A 20,441-nucleotide genomic window follows, 5' to 3' on the forward strand; every position below is an offset into this window, starting at 1 on the left:
ACCCCAAGCTGAATTGATTTTTCTAATCCGGAGGCTTCACTCAGGGACACCAAGAAGTGGGCTGTCCCTATGGGGGGGCCGGGCGGGGACCCCTCGAGAAGCTGCGTCCACTCTGGCCAGCATCAAGACCTCTCCCAAGGAGCGGCCTCCAGGTGCTCTACCGGGGGGGGGGGGGGCTACAGAGTAACCAAAGGAATCGGGCCTGAGCCTCGGAGACCCCCCCCCTTCCAGCGCCCGGAAGTTATCAGGGAAGCCCACCCGGGCGCCCCCTCCCTTCCCCTTCGCCCACCCCCACCCCAGCCGGCGAAGCGGAGCGCAGCCTTAATTCTGAGGCGAGCCGGAGAAGGACTCGGGCAGCCGGGGAGCGTCAGGTATGCCGCGCCCTCCCCACCCACCCACCCCCACCCGCCCGCGTGGGGGACGCTCGCCAGGGACACCCGCGAGCCGAGGGTGTGGGGTCCACCAGCCGCCGAGGCTGACCCTCGGAGATCCGAGGCCTCGGCGGTCCTGGCGCGCTCCCCCCCCCCCCCACACACACACTCCGTGCCCCGCCACCCCAGCCCGCGCCCCAAGCCCAGCATGAAGAGGTGCGGCCCTCCGGGGAAATAAAGCTGAGTAGTGGGCCGCGGGGAGGTCGAGGCGGTGACAGTCCCCAGCTGCCCGGGCCACCTGGCTTCAGGGGAGCGCGAGCGGCCGCGGGAGCCCGGGCCGACGGCTGTCGAAAGCTCCAGAGCGCACCCGCGGAGATGGGAGCGGGGCTGGGGAGCGCGGAGGCCACCTCGAGCCCGGGAAGGCGGGCGGGAAGCGAGTCTCCCGGGAGGGCGGCGCCCGCCCCCTCCCCCCCACCCCGGGGTCGCGCACCGCGCCATTCCCCCCCTCGCACGTGCCCAAATGCGCGCAGGCCGCCCGGTGCCGCCGGGCCGGCGCGCGGGAGCGGGGCGGGGGCTTCACCCGTACGTGGGGGGTGGAAGGGAGGAGACGTCGCGAGCCCGGCGGCGCGCGCTAGCGAGCGGCCGAGGTGGTGGGGGAGTGAGGGAAGCGAGGAGGGGGCGTGGCCGAGCCGCACGCATGCGCGCTGCGCCCGGCGGGCGTGAGGGCGGGCCGCGGCGGCGGCGGCGGCGGCGGCGGCGGCGGCGACGGCGGCGGCGGCGGCGGCGGCGGGGGCAGCGGCGGCGGTGTCGGCGGCGGGCACCAGCGAACCCTGAGCCACAGAGTCGGCGACAGTGAACCGGAGCCATGGCTGGAGCTGGCGAGCGGCGCGGGCGGGCAGCAGCAGCAGCAGCAGCAGCAGCCGCCGCCAGGGGCACGCGGGCCGCGTCCGGGGAGCTGGGGGCCGCGCAGTGCTAAGAAGAAGGGGTGGTGAGAGGCGGCGGGGCCGGGGAGGCTCGGGGCGCGCGGCTAGCGGGGGGCACCGCGCTCTCCCAACGGTGCGGAGCCTTTTTTTTTTTTTTTTGAAATTAATATTAAAAAAAAAAAAAGGCCGAAGAGGACGCCAGAGAGGAAGGAAGGTGGAGAGCAGGCGAGACGCGCACACGGACGGAGACAGACAGAAGCCCACGGCGAGGAGAGCTTGCGGTTTCCCCGCCGCCGGCCGGCCGGCCACCGCCGCCGCCACCGCCACCGCCGCCACCGCCACCGCCGCCGCCGCCACCGCCACCGCCGCCGCCGATGTGAAGCCCGGAGTCCGCGCGCGCGCCCCTCGCCGCCGCTGCCCGGCCCCATCGATGTGGTGTCCGCCGCCCGCTCGCCCCGACCACGATGAACGCGCAGCTGACCATGGAGGCGATCGGCGAGCTGCACGGGGTGAGCCATGAGCCGGTGCCCGCGCCCGCCGACCTGCTCGGGGGCAGCCCCCACGCGCGCGCCTCGGTGGCGCACCGCGGCAGCCACCTGGCCCCGGCGCACCCGCGCTCCGTGGGCATGGCGTCCCTGCTGGACGGCGGCGGCGGCGGCGGCGGCGGCGGCGACTACCACCACCACCACCACCACCGAGCCCCCGAGCACAGCCTGGCCGGCCCCCTGCACCCCACGATGACCATGGCCTGCGAGACGCCCCCAGGTATGAGCATGCCCACCACCTACACCACCTTAACCCCCCTGCAGCCGCTGCCACCCATCTCCACCGTGTCGGACAAGTTTCCCCACCATCACCACCACCACCACCATCACCACCACCCGCACCACCACCAGCGGCTGGCGGGCAACGTGAGCGGTAGCTTCACACTCATGCGGGACGAGCGCGGACTGGCTTCCATGAATAACCTCTATAGCCCCTATCACAAGGACGTGGCCGGCATGGGCCAGAGCCTCTCGCCCCTCTCGGGCTCGGGTCTGGGCGGCATCCACAATTCCCAACAAGGGCTTCCCCACTATGCCCACCCGGGCGCTGCCATGCCCGCCGACAAGATGCTCACCCCGAATGGCTTTGAAGCCCACCACCCGGCCATGCTGGGTCGCCACGGGGAACAGCACCTCACGCCCACCTCGGCCGGCATGGTGCCCATCAACGGCCTTCCACCGCACCACCCCCATGCCCACCTGAACGCCCAGGGCCACGGACAGCTCCTGGCGACAGCCCGGGAGCCCAATCCCTCGGTGACCGGCGCGCAGGTCAGCAATGGGAGTAATTCAGGGCAGATGGAAGAGATCAATACCAAAGAGGTAGCGCAGCGCATCACCACCGAGCTCAAGCGCTACAGCATCCCACAGGCCATCTTCGCGCAGAGGGTGCTCTGCCGCTCCCAGGGGACCCTCTCGGACCTGCTGCGCAACCCCAAACCCTGGAGCAAACTCAAATCCGGCCGGGAGACCTTCCGGAGAATGTGGAAGTGGCTGCAGGAGCCCGAGTTCCAGCGCATGTCCGCGCTCCGCTTGGCAGGTGAGAGCGAGCGGCCCCCGGGAACCGGGACTGGGTTAACCGCCCGGAGCCAGATTCTGGGGGACGGGGGAACCGATATGGGCGGTTGAATGGGGAGGGGGGGAATGAAAGAAGGCTGGGCGCGCCGTTCCGCACCCCTTCCCCTGGTGGGGTGGGGATCACCGCCACCGTCGCCTTCCGGCCAGCAGCCTCGTCCAGGGCTCCGTGCGCCCAGGGCTTTCGGAAGGCTCCGGGAGCTACGCGGAGTTTCTTCCGTTGCATTTGCGCTCCGGACGCAGGTGGAGAGTGGCACAACCAGCGGCCGAGAGAAATCCTCCAACCTGGAAGGGACGTTGGGGCACAGTCTGTGCGTGGCTTTGCGATTGAACCACCCCTGGGGTTAGGCAGACCGGCGCGGAGCGCGAAGCCCGCCCGCACCTGCGCTTAGGATCGGCTCCCTCCCCGGCGGCCGAGGCTCACGCCCAGCGCCGGGCTGGAGCGGTCGGAACTGGGGAGTGGGTTTTGCGGGGTTTTGTAGCCGAACTCGCTACAATCTCCAATCTGCCTTAAAACCCTCCCACCCCCTTCCCGTGAGCAGTCTACCCGGGAATGCAGTTTAACCGGAAGCTGCGGGTCCGAAGACTGTGCGAACGAGGTGCTGAAAAAGGGTTAACACGCACTCCCCTTCTGAAACCCGCCAGGGGTAGGAAAGGGCGGGAGGCAGATCGTGCCCGGGTCCCGGGGAGAACCGCGGAGCAACCAGCGACCGCCTGTGCGGCTAACTCATTTGAGATTTTATATTTTCTTTTATTCCTCTAAGTGATTGCTTGCGTCTAAACCCTTGAGCAAGAGGCTGGGAGCCTGTACGTGACTCCCCACCCCCCAAAGCCCACAAACACACGTCTCTGGGGCTCGGAACCCTGACCTGGCTGTTTCTGAGTTGAGCGGGAAGGTCCCCCAGGCTACCAATAGGCCGCGGGGACAGCTGAGTCCAGCCTGGCCCACACCGGGGACTCGAGGCGCAGTCAGCCAGCTCTGGAGACCGAGGGGAGGTAGAGAGCCCGGGGCTGCCAAGAGCGGGATGGGCTTCACGTGAGCTGGGCAGAGGGTGCCAAGTTGCTAGAGTCCAGAATCCATGCCCCCCCACCCCACCCCAATCTCGATGCGGCGCCCTGGCTTGAGCCTCGGCAGAGAGAAAGGTAAAAGCCAGAATGAGGGTTTGTTAATTAACTGATCGTTCTCCATTAATTCGTCCCTGGAGAATGAGAGACAGTCAATCGCTCCGAGCCGGGGGCACTGAGCCGTTTCACAGTCTTAAAATCAAAGCGTGAGGCGGCAGCCCCCTCCCCCTGCCTGGCGCCTTCCAATGGGAACATAGGGGGTGGCAGGTGTCTGGCAGCCTGCCGTTCAAGCCCCTGGCGGACCCCAAAAGTTTCTTGGGTCTTAGCACCCCCAGGTTTACCCAGCCAGACTCGGTCCGTCCGTCCTTCTCTTCAAGGAGGAAGAAGACCGCAACCAACTTTTCCAAACGAAGTTCTCACCCAGGGGAGGCGTCGTGTAGGGGGACTGGAGAGGGGGCGCCCCTGGGGAATACCTGGCTCTCCAGCAGCTGAGGTTCGGGAAAGGCGGGACGATTTGTCCATCGCCTCAAGCGCTCTGCCTCCATGAGCACCCGAAAGTAGTGACTTTTTGAATATCCTCCTAGGGTGACCCTAGTCTTTTACCCCCAGGCCATCCGGTCCCAGGGGCAGAGGAGGAAGTTGGTGAAAAAGAAGGGAAACCCCCCTCCTGAACGTGGAGTCCACACCCTCACCCTCAGCACCTGTGAGGGTAGTTACTCCAGTCTCCTGAGACCCTCCTCTCTGCCCCCCCCCCACTTCCTGCCATCCCTAGGAAGGACCGGCAAGTAGGTTCTATACAGAGACGGTGCACCCCTCTGTCCTGTGGGAGCACCCTCTGACCCGTGGAGGTCAGAGCGGCGGGGTGAAGGTGGTAAGGTAGAGTGGGCTGGAGCCCCAGGTCCAGGACCTGCTCGCCACAGGCTCCAGCTGGGTGCTGCTCGGTGCTCACGACTTGGTTACTACCGTGCACCAGTCTGGGCAGGTGGCCTTTTCCTAGAAAACAGCAGAGCAACAGGACAGGCTTATTTTCGGCAGCCGGCTTGTTTTCGGCAGTCCTGAGAACTGGATGGAGCGTTCTCCTTTCAATTTATTTCTTTAACCTAAAGGGGTGGTGGGAAGGGCACGGGGCTGAGTTTTGAGGGTCTACCAGGGTCTCAGGAAGGGAGGGGCCCCAAAGCAATCCCATCATGCAACCAAAGTTAAGACCTATTTTTAAGTCACTGAAGAAAAGCGAGCCATCTCCTTTCCCTCCCTTCCCTCCTTCCTCCCTTCCCCCTCCTCTCTCTTTCTTATTTTTAAGTGAGACCCATTTCTGAGTCCTCCAAATGTCTAGTGGGCCCTGAGTGCTGGGACTCTTGGCCTGGGCCGAATCAGGAGGTCACTGCCTTTGGGGTCCTGCCTGTGGGAGTACACACACACACACACACACACACACACACACACACACTGCTCTCCTAGCCCCTCCTCCCTATAAAACCCAGAGTTGGGGTTCCTTCCCCCCCCCCCATTCCCGCACTCCCCACTGCGGGAGGACCTGGGTCACCACCACCACCACCACCACCCTGCACCAGGGCACTGTGTTTGGGGAGGCCCGAGCGCGCTTTCTGCCCACAAAATTACCACACTGGTGGAAGCCAGGCGACAGGAGGAAATTCCCACCAAATTAACTACCTTTAAGAAAAAATCAATATATGTTCCCTCAACGTGATGCTCACTGCTGCCCATTAAAACGCAGCGCGACCCGGACACGGCGGGTCCCGAGTGTGTGTGGGGGGTGGGGTGGGGGAGCTGGGCTGAGCGGGGGTGAAGGGGGGGCTCCGCCAGTGACGTGGACGTCTATCAAGAGGCAAGGAGATTAGTTTCCAATTAAAGATTCCAGAAGGGCTCGGGCCACACGGCTGGAGCTGCTGCCAGCGGGCAGGCGCGGGAAGAGTCCGAGACCAGCCGGCACCACCCGCGGGGCGCGGCGCGGGTGGACTCAGAAGGTGACAGGGTCGGGCCACGGGGTAGGTGCTGCGCCTCGCCGACCCCACACCGCGTGGGGGAAGGTGCCCCCCTCCCCCCGTCGCCTCTTTCCCCCAGGATGGACCCTGCCCTGCGGGAACCGGGCGAGGGGAGGCGGGAGTGGCTGCACCCCGGGGGTGGCCTGAGAAAAGTCTCGCCCTACCCAACCTGGGCCGTGTTTGCCATGAATGACCTTGTGGCCTGGTTGATTGATAACCGGTCCCCCGCGCAAGTCCATTTGCTCTTTTGTTAATATTTATCCCGGCCGGTGACATTTCCAGTGTCCCCTTGCCTGCCCCCGGAGCGCGGGAGTGGGGTAGGCATGAAGATTCCCGGGCCCACCGAGCCTGCAGGACGGGGGCCCGCGGGTGAACTCAGGCCCTGCAAAGGGGCCCGGGCTGAAGAGGCCCGCAAGGTGACCACACCAAGCACCCGGGTTTCTGCGGGGCAACCGCGCTAACAAAGGGCGGGCGGGGGTGGGGTGGGGTGGCGTGGGGGGGTGCAGTGGGCCGCGGCCTCGTCCCAGCCCGGGGATGAGGTCCGGGATGGCCACCTCCCAGCGGGGTGGGTGAGGGAGGGGGTCAGGAATACGTGGTAGCTGGGCATTTCGGGTGATCGCACACACCTGCAGGTTGCGAAATGGAAAGGTCTGGGCTCTGAGCGGCAACCTTTCCCCCAGCCTGTTATTTGCCCCTCGGAGCGGAGCTTGTGGGGCAGCGTTTCCTTCCGCGCAGTCACCACGAGGGAGGGAGCGCAGAGTGCAGGGAGGGGCTGCTGGGGCGGATGGGTTTACAAGTTGAGTGGGGTGGAAATGGGAGCCAACAGTTTGGAGTGGGCTGAACTTGCGTTGGAGGCTCGAGCAGGCCTTGGTGGCGTGCGGGGGGGGGGGGGGGGGGATGGTGTTGGCCTTGATGTCTGGGCGCCCAGGTTGGCCACCAGAGAGAAACCCAAAGGCCTGTCCAAAGGCTATCTGGCTATTCCACCAACAGGTGCATCCCAGAGCTCCTGGGAAGCGTCTCCTAGCCACAGCTCCACGCGCCAAGCCCGGGTACCCGCGCCATCCACATCCAGCCTGGGCGCTTCAGACGGACGGTGCCAATGATGGTGCACTGTGTGGAAAGCACCCAGAGGCCAAGATGTGTCTGTCTTTGAGCTCTGAGCCCTCAGCGAGGTGAGGGGAACCAGACTGCTGTGCGTCCTCCCCCACTTGTTCCTTTGGGGTTCGCTTTGCGCTGGGGAGGGAGCGGGGACTGGCGACGCAGCGGGTGCTGCGCGCGCCCCCTGCCGGCCGCCCAGCTCGTGTCGCTCAGCGTGCAGAGAGAGCAAAGGATGACTGACGGCTGCATCCTTGATGGTGGTGGTGGTGGTGGTGGTGATGGTGGTGGTGTTTGTCCTTGTTTTGTTTAAAAACATTGTCAGCCTGGTGATTTTCAAGTCCGTAACTGTTTTCCTAGGAAGAGGGTGTGGAAGAAGACTTACTGAGTTTTTCTCGTGCCTAGGGTTACCCTCTGATGGCGGCAACATTTCCATCCCCACAAAATCTACCCCAACTCTAGCGTCCCCAGAAAAGATGTCTGCTTGCAGATACTGAGTTATGCTTTGTTTTTTTGTGCTCGGTTGTTGTGTGCATGTGCGTGAGAAAAAGTAGAGTTGAGATAGAGAAGGAAACCTTGGCGTTCTGTCAGATGTAGTGTGAGAGGATTAGTGGCTTCTTTGTTTTGCTGCTTTCTCTCCTAGAAAACTGGCAGAGTCAGAAAGCAGCCCCGAGGCCTTGAGTTTCCAAGTCTTTTGTTTCCTCTCCTGTGAGGTGGGTGAAAGAGAAAGAGATGGGGGACAAGCTCAGGGGCCGCATCAGGACCCTGGACAGGGCCCTACCATCTTGTGGTCCAGTTCCGTCTGCTCTAGGAAGCCTTTGAAAAGTTGTGGTGAGAAAACAAACACTGCCAGCTAATGTTCTAAAGTTAATGAGAGCAAGAGGCCCCACCAGGAATACTGGCACAGTGAAGCGATCGAAAAGATCAAACCTATCCACACTCAGGTGACTGGTTGTCCCTCCACGGTAGCTTTGTGTAGGCCTGAGTGCATGGGCACACCTGCTTATGAAATCGGAAATCACATCCCTGTGGGTGTGACAAGGGTTTGGATCATTAGGCTAAAAACATTCAATTCAATCCCTTTGATCCGTGCTGTGGGAAATCTATAGTCATCTCTAATCTAGGAGAGATGTTACACAATTGTTACCAAGGTTGCTTTTTGATGTCCTCGTTTTCACATTCATGACAAATTTGGCTAATCAAATAGATGCTTGCTCCCCAAAGTTCTCCAAAGACAAGATTCTTAGAGAACAAACAACTAAAATGTATTCCCCATGGCAAGAAAAAGAGAACTTCTCAAGTAATTTAAATGAGGCTCTGGTGTGTCTTGCTCCTCGGCTGCCTTTAGTTAGAGGCCTTGTCCATGTGGTGGCAGCATTTGGTGCTCCTTGTGAGCTCCGTGCATGGCAGTATTTAAACACATACTGAATGCTGTTATGCAACCAAGAAACCTTAATGAGTTGAATGAAAAATGACTAGTTTCACTCCAGTCCTGATCAAAAGGGGAGGATTTGCACATTTTGGCAAACTCTACCCCAGAAGGAGGATCTTGTGGAAGAAATGATTGTTAGAAGATCATTTCTTATGCTAGAGAAAATGTATCCAACAAATACTTATTAAATGTGGTTTTCACTGCGTACCAGAGGCTCACGCCTGTAATCCTAGGTATTCAGGAGGCTGAGATCTGAGGACCACATGGTTCATAGTCAGCCCAGGCAGGAAAATCCATGAGACTCTTATCTCCAATAAACCATTCAAAAGCTGCAAGTGACACTGTGGCTCAAGTGATACAGAGTTCACCTTGAGCAAAAGAAAAACAAATGTGTGTATGTGGTTTTCATAATATCACTACTTCAGTAATATGAGTAAGCATCATTAGGAGAAGAAAGCCTTGTTATTTCTACATGAGAAGTATCAGCCATATAATCCAGTAAAAAGAAAAAAAATGTCTAGTGTGACTGAATTTAACAGTTACAAAGCTCTGTCTCTTCTTAGCTTTATGCTTTATGATATTAATACTAATTAGTTTCATTTCCTCTTGAAATGATAGAATAGGGTTATGTGAGCAGTATACCAATTATTTAGCACAGAGTCTTGCTATTCTATGTTGCTCCTCACCAAAAACTGTTACATTACCTTAAAATCAGAGCAGATCGGCTTCTTGAATTTTTTTTCTCCTTTAGATGGGACAGTTTAATAAGACAGCAGCTGAATAGAACCAGATCCACAAGGACAACCCGTCGAATTTTAACAAGGAAGAAACATAAGTTTCTTGAGCATAGTTTGCTGTGCATTTAGAGATGCCAACTTAGTATCTACACCCATGTTCCTAAGTCTTACTACTTATCAGAATCGCTCACAGAACAAATGTTTTTGCTGCAACCCAGTGTAATTTTTTTGTGCCTGTCCTGGGGTTTGAACTCAGGGCCTGAATGCTGCCCCTGAGCTTTTTTTTTTTTTTTTACTTGAGCCTAGCATTCTACTACTTGAGCCACAGCTCCACTTCTAGCTTTTTGGTAGTTCATTGGAGGTAAGAGTCTCATGGACTTTCCTGCCCAGGCTGGTTTCAAACTATGATCCTCAGGCCTCAGCCTCCTGAGTGTCTAGGATTACAGGTGTGAGCCACCAGTGCTTGGCTTCTAAGGTAATTTTTTTTTTTTAATCAGACGTGACCTGGGCCTTGGAATTTTTTAAGAGCTTCCCCTTGGAATAATGACCATGAATTTCTGGCTGCTTTCTTTTAATGAGGTTATGGCAGCACAGCTGAAAAACACTGATGACCTGAACATAATCCAAAGTCCAGAACCTTCTTATCCTCTGTCCTTCTCTTGCCAGGTCAGAATGTGGTCATGTCTAATTCACCATCACAAACAACTAGTCCGGAAAGTCTATGCATAAAAAGTCCTGAAAATTAGAGAGCTTGTATCTTCCCTCAGGGGCTCTCAATGGGAGTTACTTATGGAAAATTACTTCTTTTTCAAGACTTAGAAGAGATTTCTGCTTATTACTCTCCTTTGAAGAAGCAGCCAGAGGGAATGCAAGGTGGTAACAGAGCTAGACATGGAACCCAAGTCTCTCTATCCATTTGTTCACTTAAACAATTACTGATGGGCAAGACCCATCTCATTAGAAGTGTTCTGTGGGTAGAGATAATCCACAGGGACCTAGGCCTGCAGGAGGGCCCAAGGCCCAGGCCCTCCATACTTTAAAGCCTTCATTTTCTGATCTACACTAGGGCATCAATTACATTTCTTGGCTGTACATCAGCACCCGCCTTGCTTTTCCAAAGCTTGTTCGTTACTCAGACTTTAAGACTCTGTGCGTGCACACGCGCACACACACAAAAATAATTGGCTAAAGCTCTGTATATAGGTTGGCAATTGTCCAGAGAACAACTTACAATTCCCATTCAACATTGCATGCTTTCAATCACCCATGTGTTTCCCTTCTTCCTTTGCTTTATACCACAGAGAACTCAGAGTTGACAGTTTCTGAAAATCACCCCTTTTTCATTTTCACATTTGTGGATGATCTCATAGTCCCAAAGAGAGGTTATCAGAAGCACACCATAAACACTGTGCTTTCTTGCTTTCTTGCTTCTTTCTTTCTTTCTTTCCCTCCTTCCCTCCCTCCCTCCCTCCCTCCTTCCCTTCCTTCCTTCCTTCCTTCCTAACTTCCTCCCTCCCTCCCTCCCTTCCTCCCTCCCTCCCTCCCTCCCTTCCTTTTTTCTTCCTTCCTTCCTTTCTTTCCTGTTGTTTGGAAAATAAATCAATGGGGAAATAAACGAACGAGTGAAGCCCGCCATCTAGTGACCAAAGTGGTCACTGCCTTTTCCTCTATGCCAGTGTGTGAGAGGAGTATTGATGGAGTCACAAAAATCGTTCATTAAGGCAATTTAATCTTTGCTATTAAATGTCCTTTCAATTCATTTGGGGTAATTAAGATGCAGTTAAAGTGATTAAATTCTAATTACTTATGCTAGACAAAGACATATTTGTCACACTAATGTGGTTAGCTAAGGACTCAGAAAGAAAGTTAACATTTGCTTCAAATGATGCAACTGGAAAAATCAGTTCCTCTTTTCATCATTAATCCAGTGAGTTGGGTGATTATGTAATGGCATTACAAGCTCATTAAATGAGGGAAGTGCTGATTAAAATGACGGCTAGGAGGAAAACTTGAACCTGAAGTAGCTCAGTACTGTTTGGTCAGCATTTCTGAACAAAATTACAAGGTGTTTTTTCCTCCTCCAAGTTTCCCCAATCCAAAGTAACAAACAGCTCTTGGGCTGAAACTTGATATTAAAAGAGAGTTGCTTCTCTAAAGGCTTTTATTATCAGCCCTATCACATTATTAAGTGAAAGGATATTTTATTTTGTTATATTTTGTTTGTGTGTCCATGATGCTAGGACTTGAACTCAAGTCCTGGACACTTTTCCCTCAAGACTGGAGCTTTAGCACTTGAGCCACAGCTCCACTTCTGGCTTTTTGATGGTTAATTGGAGATTAATGTCTCACAGACTTTCCTGTCCTGGCTGCAGTTAAGATTATGAGCCACTGATGCCCAGCTGGTTCAGTGTGTGAGTGGGCATGCTTGTTTGTGTGTGTATGTGTCCCTCTTTTAAAATAATTATGGGCTTCATCCACCTCCCAAACTGTATCTTTCTAGGGAAATTAGTAAGTTGCTCTTGCTTTGTTTAATGCTTTTGGATGACAAGAATTGCCTTTCTAGATATAGATCCCTGTGCTGGGCAAGGTGCTACCCAGTGTAGTGATCTGCAGGTGAAATCTCAGCAGGAGCACAGGGTGCCCACCCTTCAAGGTAGCTGGAAAATCGCCCCAAGTACTTCACTAATGGGTTCCTTTTTCTAGTTCCTTTGTGAAAGGCAACTCCAGGAGTGAAAAATTATTCAAACTCTAAGCTTAAGGTTCAGTTGTCATAACTCTTTTTGCTTCTTATTAACATATTCATATTAACATATATTAACATACCCTCTAAGATAGCTTTCTTACTGTGTTTTTTTTTTTTTTTTTTTTTTTTTTGCCAGTCCTGGGCCTTGGACCCAGGTCCTGAGCTCTGTCCCTGGCTTCTTTTTGCTCAAGCCTAGCACTCTGACACTTGAGCCACAACACCACTTCTGGCTATTTTCTATATATGTGGTGCTGGGGAATCGAACTCAGGGCTTCATGTATACGAGGCAAGCGCTCTTGCCACTAGGCCATATTCCCAGCCCTCTTATTGTGTTTTTTTTTTTAATGATTCCGTTGAGCTTATGTTTTCTTTTCTTTCTTTCTTTTTTTTCTTTGCTAAGCCTGGAGCTTGAACTCAGGGCCTGAGCACTGTCCCTGGCTTCTTTTTGCTCAAGGCTATCACTCTACCACTTGAGCCATAGAGCTACTTCCGGCTTTTTTTATTTATGTGGTGCTGAGGAATTGAACCCAGGCTTCATGCATGCATGCATGCTAGGCAAGTACTCTATTGCTAAGCCACACTCCCAGCCCCTTATGTTTTCTTCTCTGGAAAGCTGGATGGATGAGGGTACGATTCCTCAAAGGATCACATCTGGGGACATCCAACTGTTTGTCTCCTAGTTAACTACTGAGTCCATTTTAACCGCCCAAAGAGCTGTCTTAATTTCTCCATTGTACAGTTACTGGTATTTTTTTCCTCCCTTACTATTAGCAAGTTATCTGTAGAATGATACCTTAAAACCATGCAAGTACCCCATTTTCCATTAAAATTCCCCATAGATTTAGTATCTACTATTTCTTGCTTGATTTCATCTTTATACTAGTGGGTTCACAATGATTTTCCCTCCCAGTACTCCAGCCATGGTTGACAGGCAGCCCTCAGCTCTTGACAGTGAGTAACAGCACGGCCTTCTCTCCTGCTTGTCCATTTTTCAGTGTGTCAGCTTGTACATTGCTTTTTCTCCGGTGGTTTATACTTTATTATTGGTTATCTTCTCCCTGCCCTGTCTGAGACTGGGACTTGAACTCAGTATCTGACACTTTCTTTTACTCCTTGGTGCTCTACCACTCGAGCCATGCCTGTAATTTTGTTATTTATCATTGTACTTCATTATTTTGATACTCACATCATCCCAGATTTGACTGGCACTCACCCTCTTGAACCTGGATTCTGTGTCATTTGACATGCCCCAGCCTTTGCTGGCATAAAAAGATGTTCTAGGGGCTGGGAATATGGCCTAGTGGCAAGAGTGCTTGCCTCATATACAGGAAGCCCTGGGTTCAATTCCCCAGCACCACATATATAGAAAACAGCCAGAAGAAGTGGCGCTGTGGCTCAAGTGGCAGAGTGCTAGCCTTGAGCAAAAAGAAGCCAGGGACAGTGCTCAGGCCCTGAGTTCAAGCCCCAGGACTGGCAAAAAAAAAAAAAAAAAAGATGTTCTAAGCTCATCTGGAACCAACTCTTCCCTGAGCCTCAGTTGTACTGCTTTGATGAGCCCTGGCTTTTTTTTTTTTTTTTTTTTCCCATTCCTGGAGCTTGGACTCAGGGCCTGAGCACTGTCCCTGGCTTCCTTTTGCTCAAGGCTAGCACTCTGCCACTTGAGCCACAGCGCCACTTCTGGCCATTTTCTGTATATGTGGTGCTGGGGAATCGAACCCAGGGCCTCATGTATACGAGGCAAGCTCTCTTGCCACTAGGCCATATCCCCAGCCCCCCCCCCCCAGATCTTTTGTGTCTAATACTATACCCACCAAACAGTGCTCAGGCCCTGAGTCCAAGCCCCAGGACTGGCAAAAAAAAAAAAAAAGATCTGGGAACAGGTTGTATACATTGCTATTAGGGTGATTGTTTTTCAACTTTCTCAGACAAAGCCAGGAAATATCTGTATCTGTGTTTGTACACACACAAATATACATACACACATCATTCATACCCTATGTGTGCATATAAACATGTTTATATATATATATATATATATGCTTCTGTACGTATTTTAAAAATCAAGAGTTCATACTCTGGGCTGGGGATATAGCCTAGTGGCAAGAGTGCCTGCCTTGGATACACAAGGCCCTAGGTTCGATTCCCCAGCACCACATATGCAGAAAACGGCCAGAAGCGGCGCTGTGGCTCAAGTGGCAGAGTGCTAGCCTTGAGCGGGAAGAAGCCAGGGACAGTGCTCAGGCCCTGAGTCCAAGGCCCAGGACTGGCCAAAAAAAGAGTTCATACTCAATTCCTCCACCTTCAATTGCAAAACAATAATAAACCTCCTTATTCATGAATTTGACAAAGCATAAGCAAAAGTAATAATAAATGGAAAAAACTCAAACACAACTCTGTGTGTGTGTGTGTGTGTGTGTGTGTGTGTGTGTGTGTGTGTGTGTGTGTACTAGTCCTGGGGATTGAACTTGGGGCCTGGGTGCTCTCCTGAGCTTTTTTTTTTCCTTCTCAAGGCTAGTGCTCTACCACCTGAGCCATTGCTCTGCTTGCTGTTTTCCAGTGGTTAATTGGAGATGAAGGTCTCTTGAACAGCAATTCCCAGATCTCAGCCCCCTGAGTAGCTAGGATTACAGGTGTACATCTCCACTACGCAGCTTCAATATGCAAAAAAAATTAATCCCCACATGAGTATTACAACTGTTCAATTGATGTGAGAGAAACTCACCATCAATCCTGTTATTATCAGTTGCATTTAAATTGTTGTACAATCTAGTGTTTCCCTGCCCTTAACTTTGTGGAAATACAATATGCCCCCCAAAAAGCAAATAGTGCCCCCAAAAGCAAAGTAGAAGTTATGATAAGACTTCCAAGCCAATAAAGCAGGTAATATGCTTCATTTAGATGTCAAAGTGGACATTTGAGATTTCTTGAAAGGTATCATGTCTTTAGCAGATGTGGATGGCATTGTGGGAAAAATGGCACAGCCATCCAGAGCACTGGTGATAAAGACCATGAAATAAGATCTAGTGTTTGGTGAGCAGTAGCAATGTGGGCGACAGCCATTTTTTGTGACAATCATGTAGCTACTCCATATGGTTTCAGTGATGAATGCTTAGGCCTATTTATACCTGTGCCATTGGTAAATCTGATTGATTTTAGATACTAATCCTATGCCTGGGTTTTCAGTGGGTTTTCAGAACCATATACCCGGAAATATCAAGAGTTTACTATTATGTACAGGATTTTTTTTTCTTGCTTTCTTGCTTCCCAGCTTTCCTTATGTGTGTTCCCTGTGCTCCACAGTGACAATTCAATTTTCTCTCTCTCTCCCTGAAATATATATATATAAATATATATGTATACATATATGTATGTGTATATATATATATATATATTTTTTTTTTTTTTTTTGGCCAGTCCTGGGGCTTGGACTCAGGGCCTGAGCACCGTCCCTGGCTTCTTTTTGCTCAAGGCTAGCACTCTGCTTCTTGAGCCACAGCACCACTTCTGGCCGTTTTCTATATATGTGGTGTTGGGGAATCGAACCCTGGGCTTCATGTATAAGAGGCAAGCACTCTTGCCACTAGGCCATATTCCCAGCCCCCCAACTTCCTCTTTCATCAGAAGCACAGAACAAAGCCTCTTGGCTATGTCCAGGATTGAACTTTCTGTGTCACCTCTGCATCCACCCTAGACTTACCCACTGTCTCTGGAACTCAGCACCCCTGGGGTCTACGGGGGCAGCTTCCTGGTGTGGAGTTGGCACTTGATTTAGGATAGCAGTTCTTTAGTGTGTAGGAGGTATGTGTGGATGCTGCATTGGTGTCTTTGGAGTAGGGTCCCATGTTTCTAGTGTTTTTCAGGTGCCTCCAATTTATAGCCCAAAGTAGAAACTTTGTGTGAACTTTTGAGGATCCTTATTGCCTCTTCTACAAAATTCCAGGCCACGGTCAGGTGGTATCCCTGATACCTCACCTACCGATCCAGAGGACTGATATCTAGAGGTCCAAGAGCAGACAGCCCAATGACGTGGCAAGTGTCGGCAGAAAAAGAAACAAGTGGGAATTGCAGTTCACCTTACTTAGAAAACATTCCTCATCTGAGTCCTTCAGCCCTTGCATTTGAATTTCGCTAAGACTGTGTGCATCCATTTATTGTGATGGCTTCCACTGTGGATACCAGCTGTGATCATTCATAAGTCTAATCCTTTCTGGGTACCAGTGGCTCATGCCTGGAATCCTAGCCTCTCAGAAGGCTGAAATCTAAGGATCACAGTTCGAAGCCAGCCCAGGCAGGGAAGTTGGTGAGCCTCTTATCTCCAGTTAACCACCCAGAAGTGGAGGTGTGGCTCAAGTAGAAGAGCACCAGCCTTGAGCAAAAAAAAAAAAAAAAAAGCTAAGCAAGAGCTTAACAAGTAGCATGGCTTGAGAACGCTGTAGGAATGTGAGAGGAGGGAGAGCAAACACAGATGGTGAAGGAAGGGCGATCTAGTCAAATGATTCGGGTGTATCTATGAAAGTGGAACAATGAAGCCTGTTGAGGTGGATTTGGGAAGGGGGAGGAGAGGTAAGGGACAGTGATCAAGTATGTTGTATACACGAATGGACATGTCAAAACGAAATTGCTTGTACAACTAACTAATTGATGCTGTGATAAAAATGTGGGTAAAGAAAAAAGAGAGAAAGATTATCTCAGAAATTGTCTAACTAAGGTAATAATAGACTTTCGAAGCCAGAGAGTTGCTCTTGAGATCTTTTAGCCCTCAGGGGCCTTCCGAGGCTGCCTGCTCATTAATGAGATCTAGGAAGAAAAGGAAGGAAGGAAGGGAGGGAGGGAGGGAGGGAGGGAGGGAGGGAGGGAGGGAGGGAGGGATTTGTCCAAGGAAGGTAGAATCTGAGCAAAGAAGACTCAAGCCTGAAGTGTAAATGTGTGCTTATACTCGCATTTACACTAAGAAAAGGTAGGAAGAGGCTGGGAATGTGGCTTAGTGGTAGAGTGCTTGCCTAGCATACATGAAGCCCTGGGTTCGATTCCTCAGCACCACAGAAACAGAAAAAAACAGAAGTGGTGCTGTGGCTCAGGTGGTAGAGTGCTAGTATCGAGACAAAGAGATTCAGGGACAGCACCTAGGTCCTGAGTTCAAGCTCCAGGACTAGCAAAACAAAAAAAGGTAAGAAGAATCAGTAAATTTATTTGCACACATCTACAGTAATCCTTAAGGGGCTCTAAGTTTAAGCACTTGAATATATATTATCTTATTTAATGCCTATGACCATCCTGAGAAGCACAGGTAATAGGACATTGAGCCCCAAACCCGAGATCACATCTATCACTGGCCTCAGAGCCAGCCCCTGGATCTTCTTTTTTTTTTTTTTTTTGGCCAGTCCTGGGCCTTGGACTCAGGGCCTGAGCACTGTCCCTGGCTTCTTCCCGCTCAAGGCTAGCACTCTGCCACTTGAGCCACAGCACTGCTTCTGGCTGTTTTCTGTATATGTGGTGCTGGGGAACCGAACCTAGGGCCTCGTGTATCCGAGGCAGGCACTCTTGCCACTAGGCTATATCCCCAGCCCAGCCCCTGGATCTTCTGAGTTCAAGTTCACCTAAAAATTCTTGGCAGGCCAGATGCTGGTGGCTCATGCCTATCATCAAAGTTTCTCAGGAGGCCAAGATCTGAGGGGTTTTGTCGAGACTCTTACTTCCAATTAACCACTAAAAAGCCAGAAAGTAGAACTTTGGCTCAAGTGGAAGAGCATCATCCTTGAGTGAAAAAGCTAAGAAATAGCACCAAGGCCCCGAGTTCAAGTCCCAGTCCTGGCACACATACATACACACTAAAAAGAACTTCACTTAGCTCAGGATGTACAGTTCAGTGTTCTAAGAGAACTGGGCACTTAATAAATCCTTGCTGGTGTATCCATTCTTCCTTTTATGGAGGGGATATATATAAAAGGTACTATAGGCCTGCCCTGACCCCCAAAACCTCCCCCATTTTTTTGTTAGTTGAGCTCTCTTCTCCCATCAATTCTGAAATATTTACTCTGCTATTAATGGCTAGGCCAATGGTCTTTTGTTTTCTTTTGTCTTATTTGAGATAATGGTCTTGCTATGTAGCCCAGACTGGCCTCAATTTTGTGATCCTCCTATCTCTGACTCTTCAAGTGCTAGGGTTACAGATGTGCCCCATCAGGTCTGTAGAGCGGAAATCTTGTAAAGTACAGACAACGGCTGGGTGCCAGTGGCTCCTGCCTTTAATCCTAGCTACTTCGGAGGCTGAGACCTGACGATCCGTTCATTTAGCCAGAGGTTTACATCTACAGATGAGCAGTGAGCAGTCTGAGGCCCAGATGTTTATCTGATTCAACCAAAGACAAAAAGCAAAATATTGGTAGGACAGAACCCTACCTGGGCACTCCCCCACCCCCCCCCCAAACCTGTGTAACAGTTTTCCATCCTTCTATTACCGTTCCCTTTCAGTCTCCCACAGTGCTTCAGTTAGAGGTCAGTTAGACACAAAGCAGTGCCCTTGAGGAACATGGGCAAATTCTACTGTCCCTTGCCGGACCTGCCCCTCCCCACTCCTCACCCCAAATCTCTTCTCACATGTTTGTGTCTCTTTGCAGCTTGCAAAAGGAAAGAACAAGAACATGGGAAGGATCGAGGCAATACACCAAAAAAGCCCAGACTGGTCTTCACAGACGTGCAGCGACGAACTCTACACGCAATATTCAAAGAAAATAAGCGTCCATCCAAAGAATTGCAAATCACCATTTCCCAGCAGCTGGGATTGGAGCTGAGCACCGTCAGCAACTTCTTCATGAACGCCAGGAGGAGGAGTCTGGACAAGTGGCAAGACGAGGGCAGCTCCAGTTCAGGCAACTCATCTTCATCATCAAGCACTTGTACCAAAGCATGAAGGAAGACCCACAAACTCAAACCTCGGTGGAAAAGCTTTAAATCATAATGAATAAGAATACTTTTTTTAAAAAAAAGAAAAGACACAGGACCTCAAGATAGCAGGTTTATACTTAGAAATATTTGAAGAAGATGAAAAGAAGGAGAAAACAAAGTGATATTTATAGTCCAAAGAAACCAAAGACTTAAGCTCATCTGCGTCCTGACTTTGTTCGGAGACACACACTTCAGTGGGGTGGGGGGGAGACTTAGCAAGAAGAATGGGAAGTAAGGCCGCCACTGGATCTCACGCCTTCAGTCCCCGATCATTCTCACCGCGCTTGGCTGGGGAGGGGTTTGGAGCGTAGTGATTCTGAGTGATCGAGTGGACATCTTTGATGATGGAACTTTCTCATCTGTTCCACAGCACCATGAAGGTGGATGGTGTCTCAGTAAAGTGTGTCTGTGTGTGTGTACACATGCACATACACACTCACCACCACTACCACCACCACCACCACCACCACCACCACCACCACCACCAGTGGTTTGGGACTTAGGCAAGGCTGGTTTTCAGGAAGGGTTGTCCCAGAGAGTACAACCACCATGACATGGGGTTATCTGAGTCCATTGAATTGGGAGTGTGCGTTTTGCTTGTCTGAGTCTAACGTTTGAACCTGCCAGGCTGGCAACCTATAATGCAGATTCAAACCCAGCAAAGAAAATTTGAATGACGCCTAAACCAGTGCATTCTCTTTGTTTGTTAAGGAATGTTCAGCTATTTTTTAAGAAATGAAACAAGAGCCCATCCATTAAAAAAAAATCACCTAGGTACCAAAGACACACTTAATATTATAGTGCAGGTATTTTATCGCAATGATTTTAATAACCAAAGCTATTTTTACACAAGATACTATGTAAAGTTATACGTATGAACTGCTCGAGCCGTAAGGACACATGACACATAGATTCACAACTATTATTTATGACACATGAAGGCATTTGAAATATGAGTTTTTCAGAACTGGCAAGAAAGAATGTAGCTTCAGGGAAGCACTTAATATCATAACATAGAGGTCAATACAATACACATGTACATGCAGACAAATAGACACGATGCCATGGTCTGTTCATAGCTGGAAAAACCTGGGGACCCTTTCAAAATAGGACCCCTATTTTTACTCTAGAAAACTAAGCTTAACACAGCAAGATGTGACTAAACTAGAGACTTTGTTCAGGCTTTTTAAAATAAAAGACCATTCAGTAAAAACTTAGGCTAATTATGGCTTACATTGGTTTTAAGCATTTGGTACCAAATACTTTTTTTTAAATATAATACTTTAGGGACATAAATAAAGTCAGCTGGCCAATATTATTATTAAAATGAATTGTCCCGTATTTTGTAGCCATCCTAAAAAAGAAATCAAGCTGATTTTATTGCCAATCCCAGACATTTTATGGGTTGGCCATCAACAAAACAGCAGGTGCTGAAAAATGGTAGAATTAGTGGCATTGTATTAAAAAAAAAAAGCTAGAGTTCTAGTTGAGTGTATTTTGAATTTTCA

General features: G+C 51.3%; 1 protein-coding gene across 1 annotated transcript; it reads left to right on the plus strand.

The window, feature by feature from the left end:
- Positions 1 to 1,646: 1,646 nt before the first annotated feature.
- Positions 1,647 to 18,941, plus strand: Onecut1 (one cut homeobox 1). The gene is made up of 2 exons (XM_048332785.1): positions 1,647 to 2,878; positions 18,606 to 18,941. Exons 1-2 carry the CDS (start codon positions 1,759 to 1,761, stop codon positions 18,896 to 18,898), a joined length of 1,413 nt encoding a protein of 470 aa, XP_048188742.1. The 5' UTR covers positions 1,647 to 1,758; the 3' UTR covers positions 18,899 to 18,941.
- Positions 18,942 to 20,441: the final 1,500 nt, after the last annotated feature.

Source organism: Perognathus longimembris, chromosome 23, assembly GCF_023159225.1.
Source record: "Perognathus longimembris pacificus isolate PPM17 chromosome 23, ASM2315922v1, whole genome shotgun sequence".
In the NCBI taxonomy this organism is placed as follows: domain Eukaryota; kingdom Metazoa; phylum Chordata; class Mammalia; order Rodentia; family Heteromyidae; genus Perognathus; species Perognathus longimembris.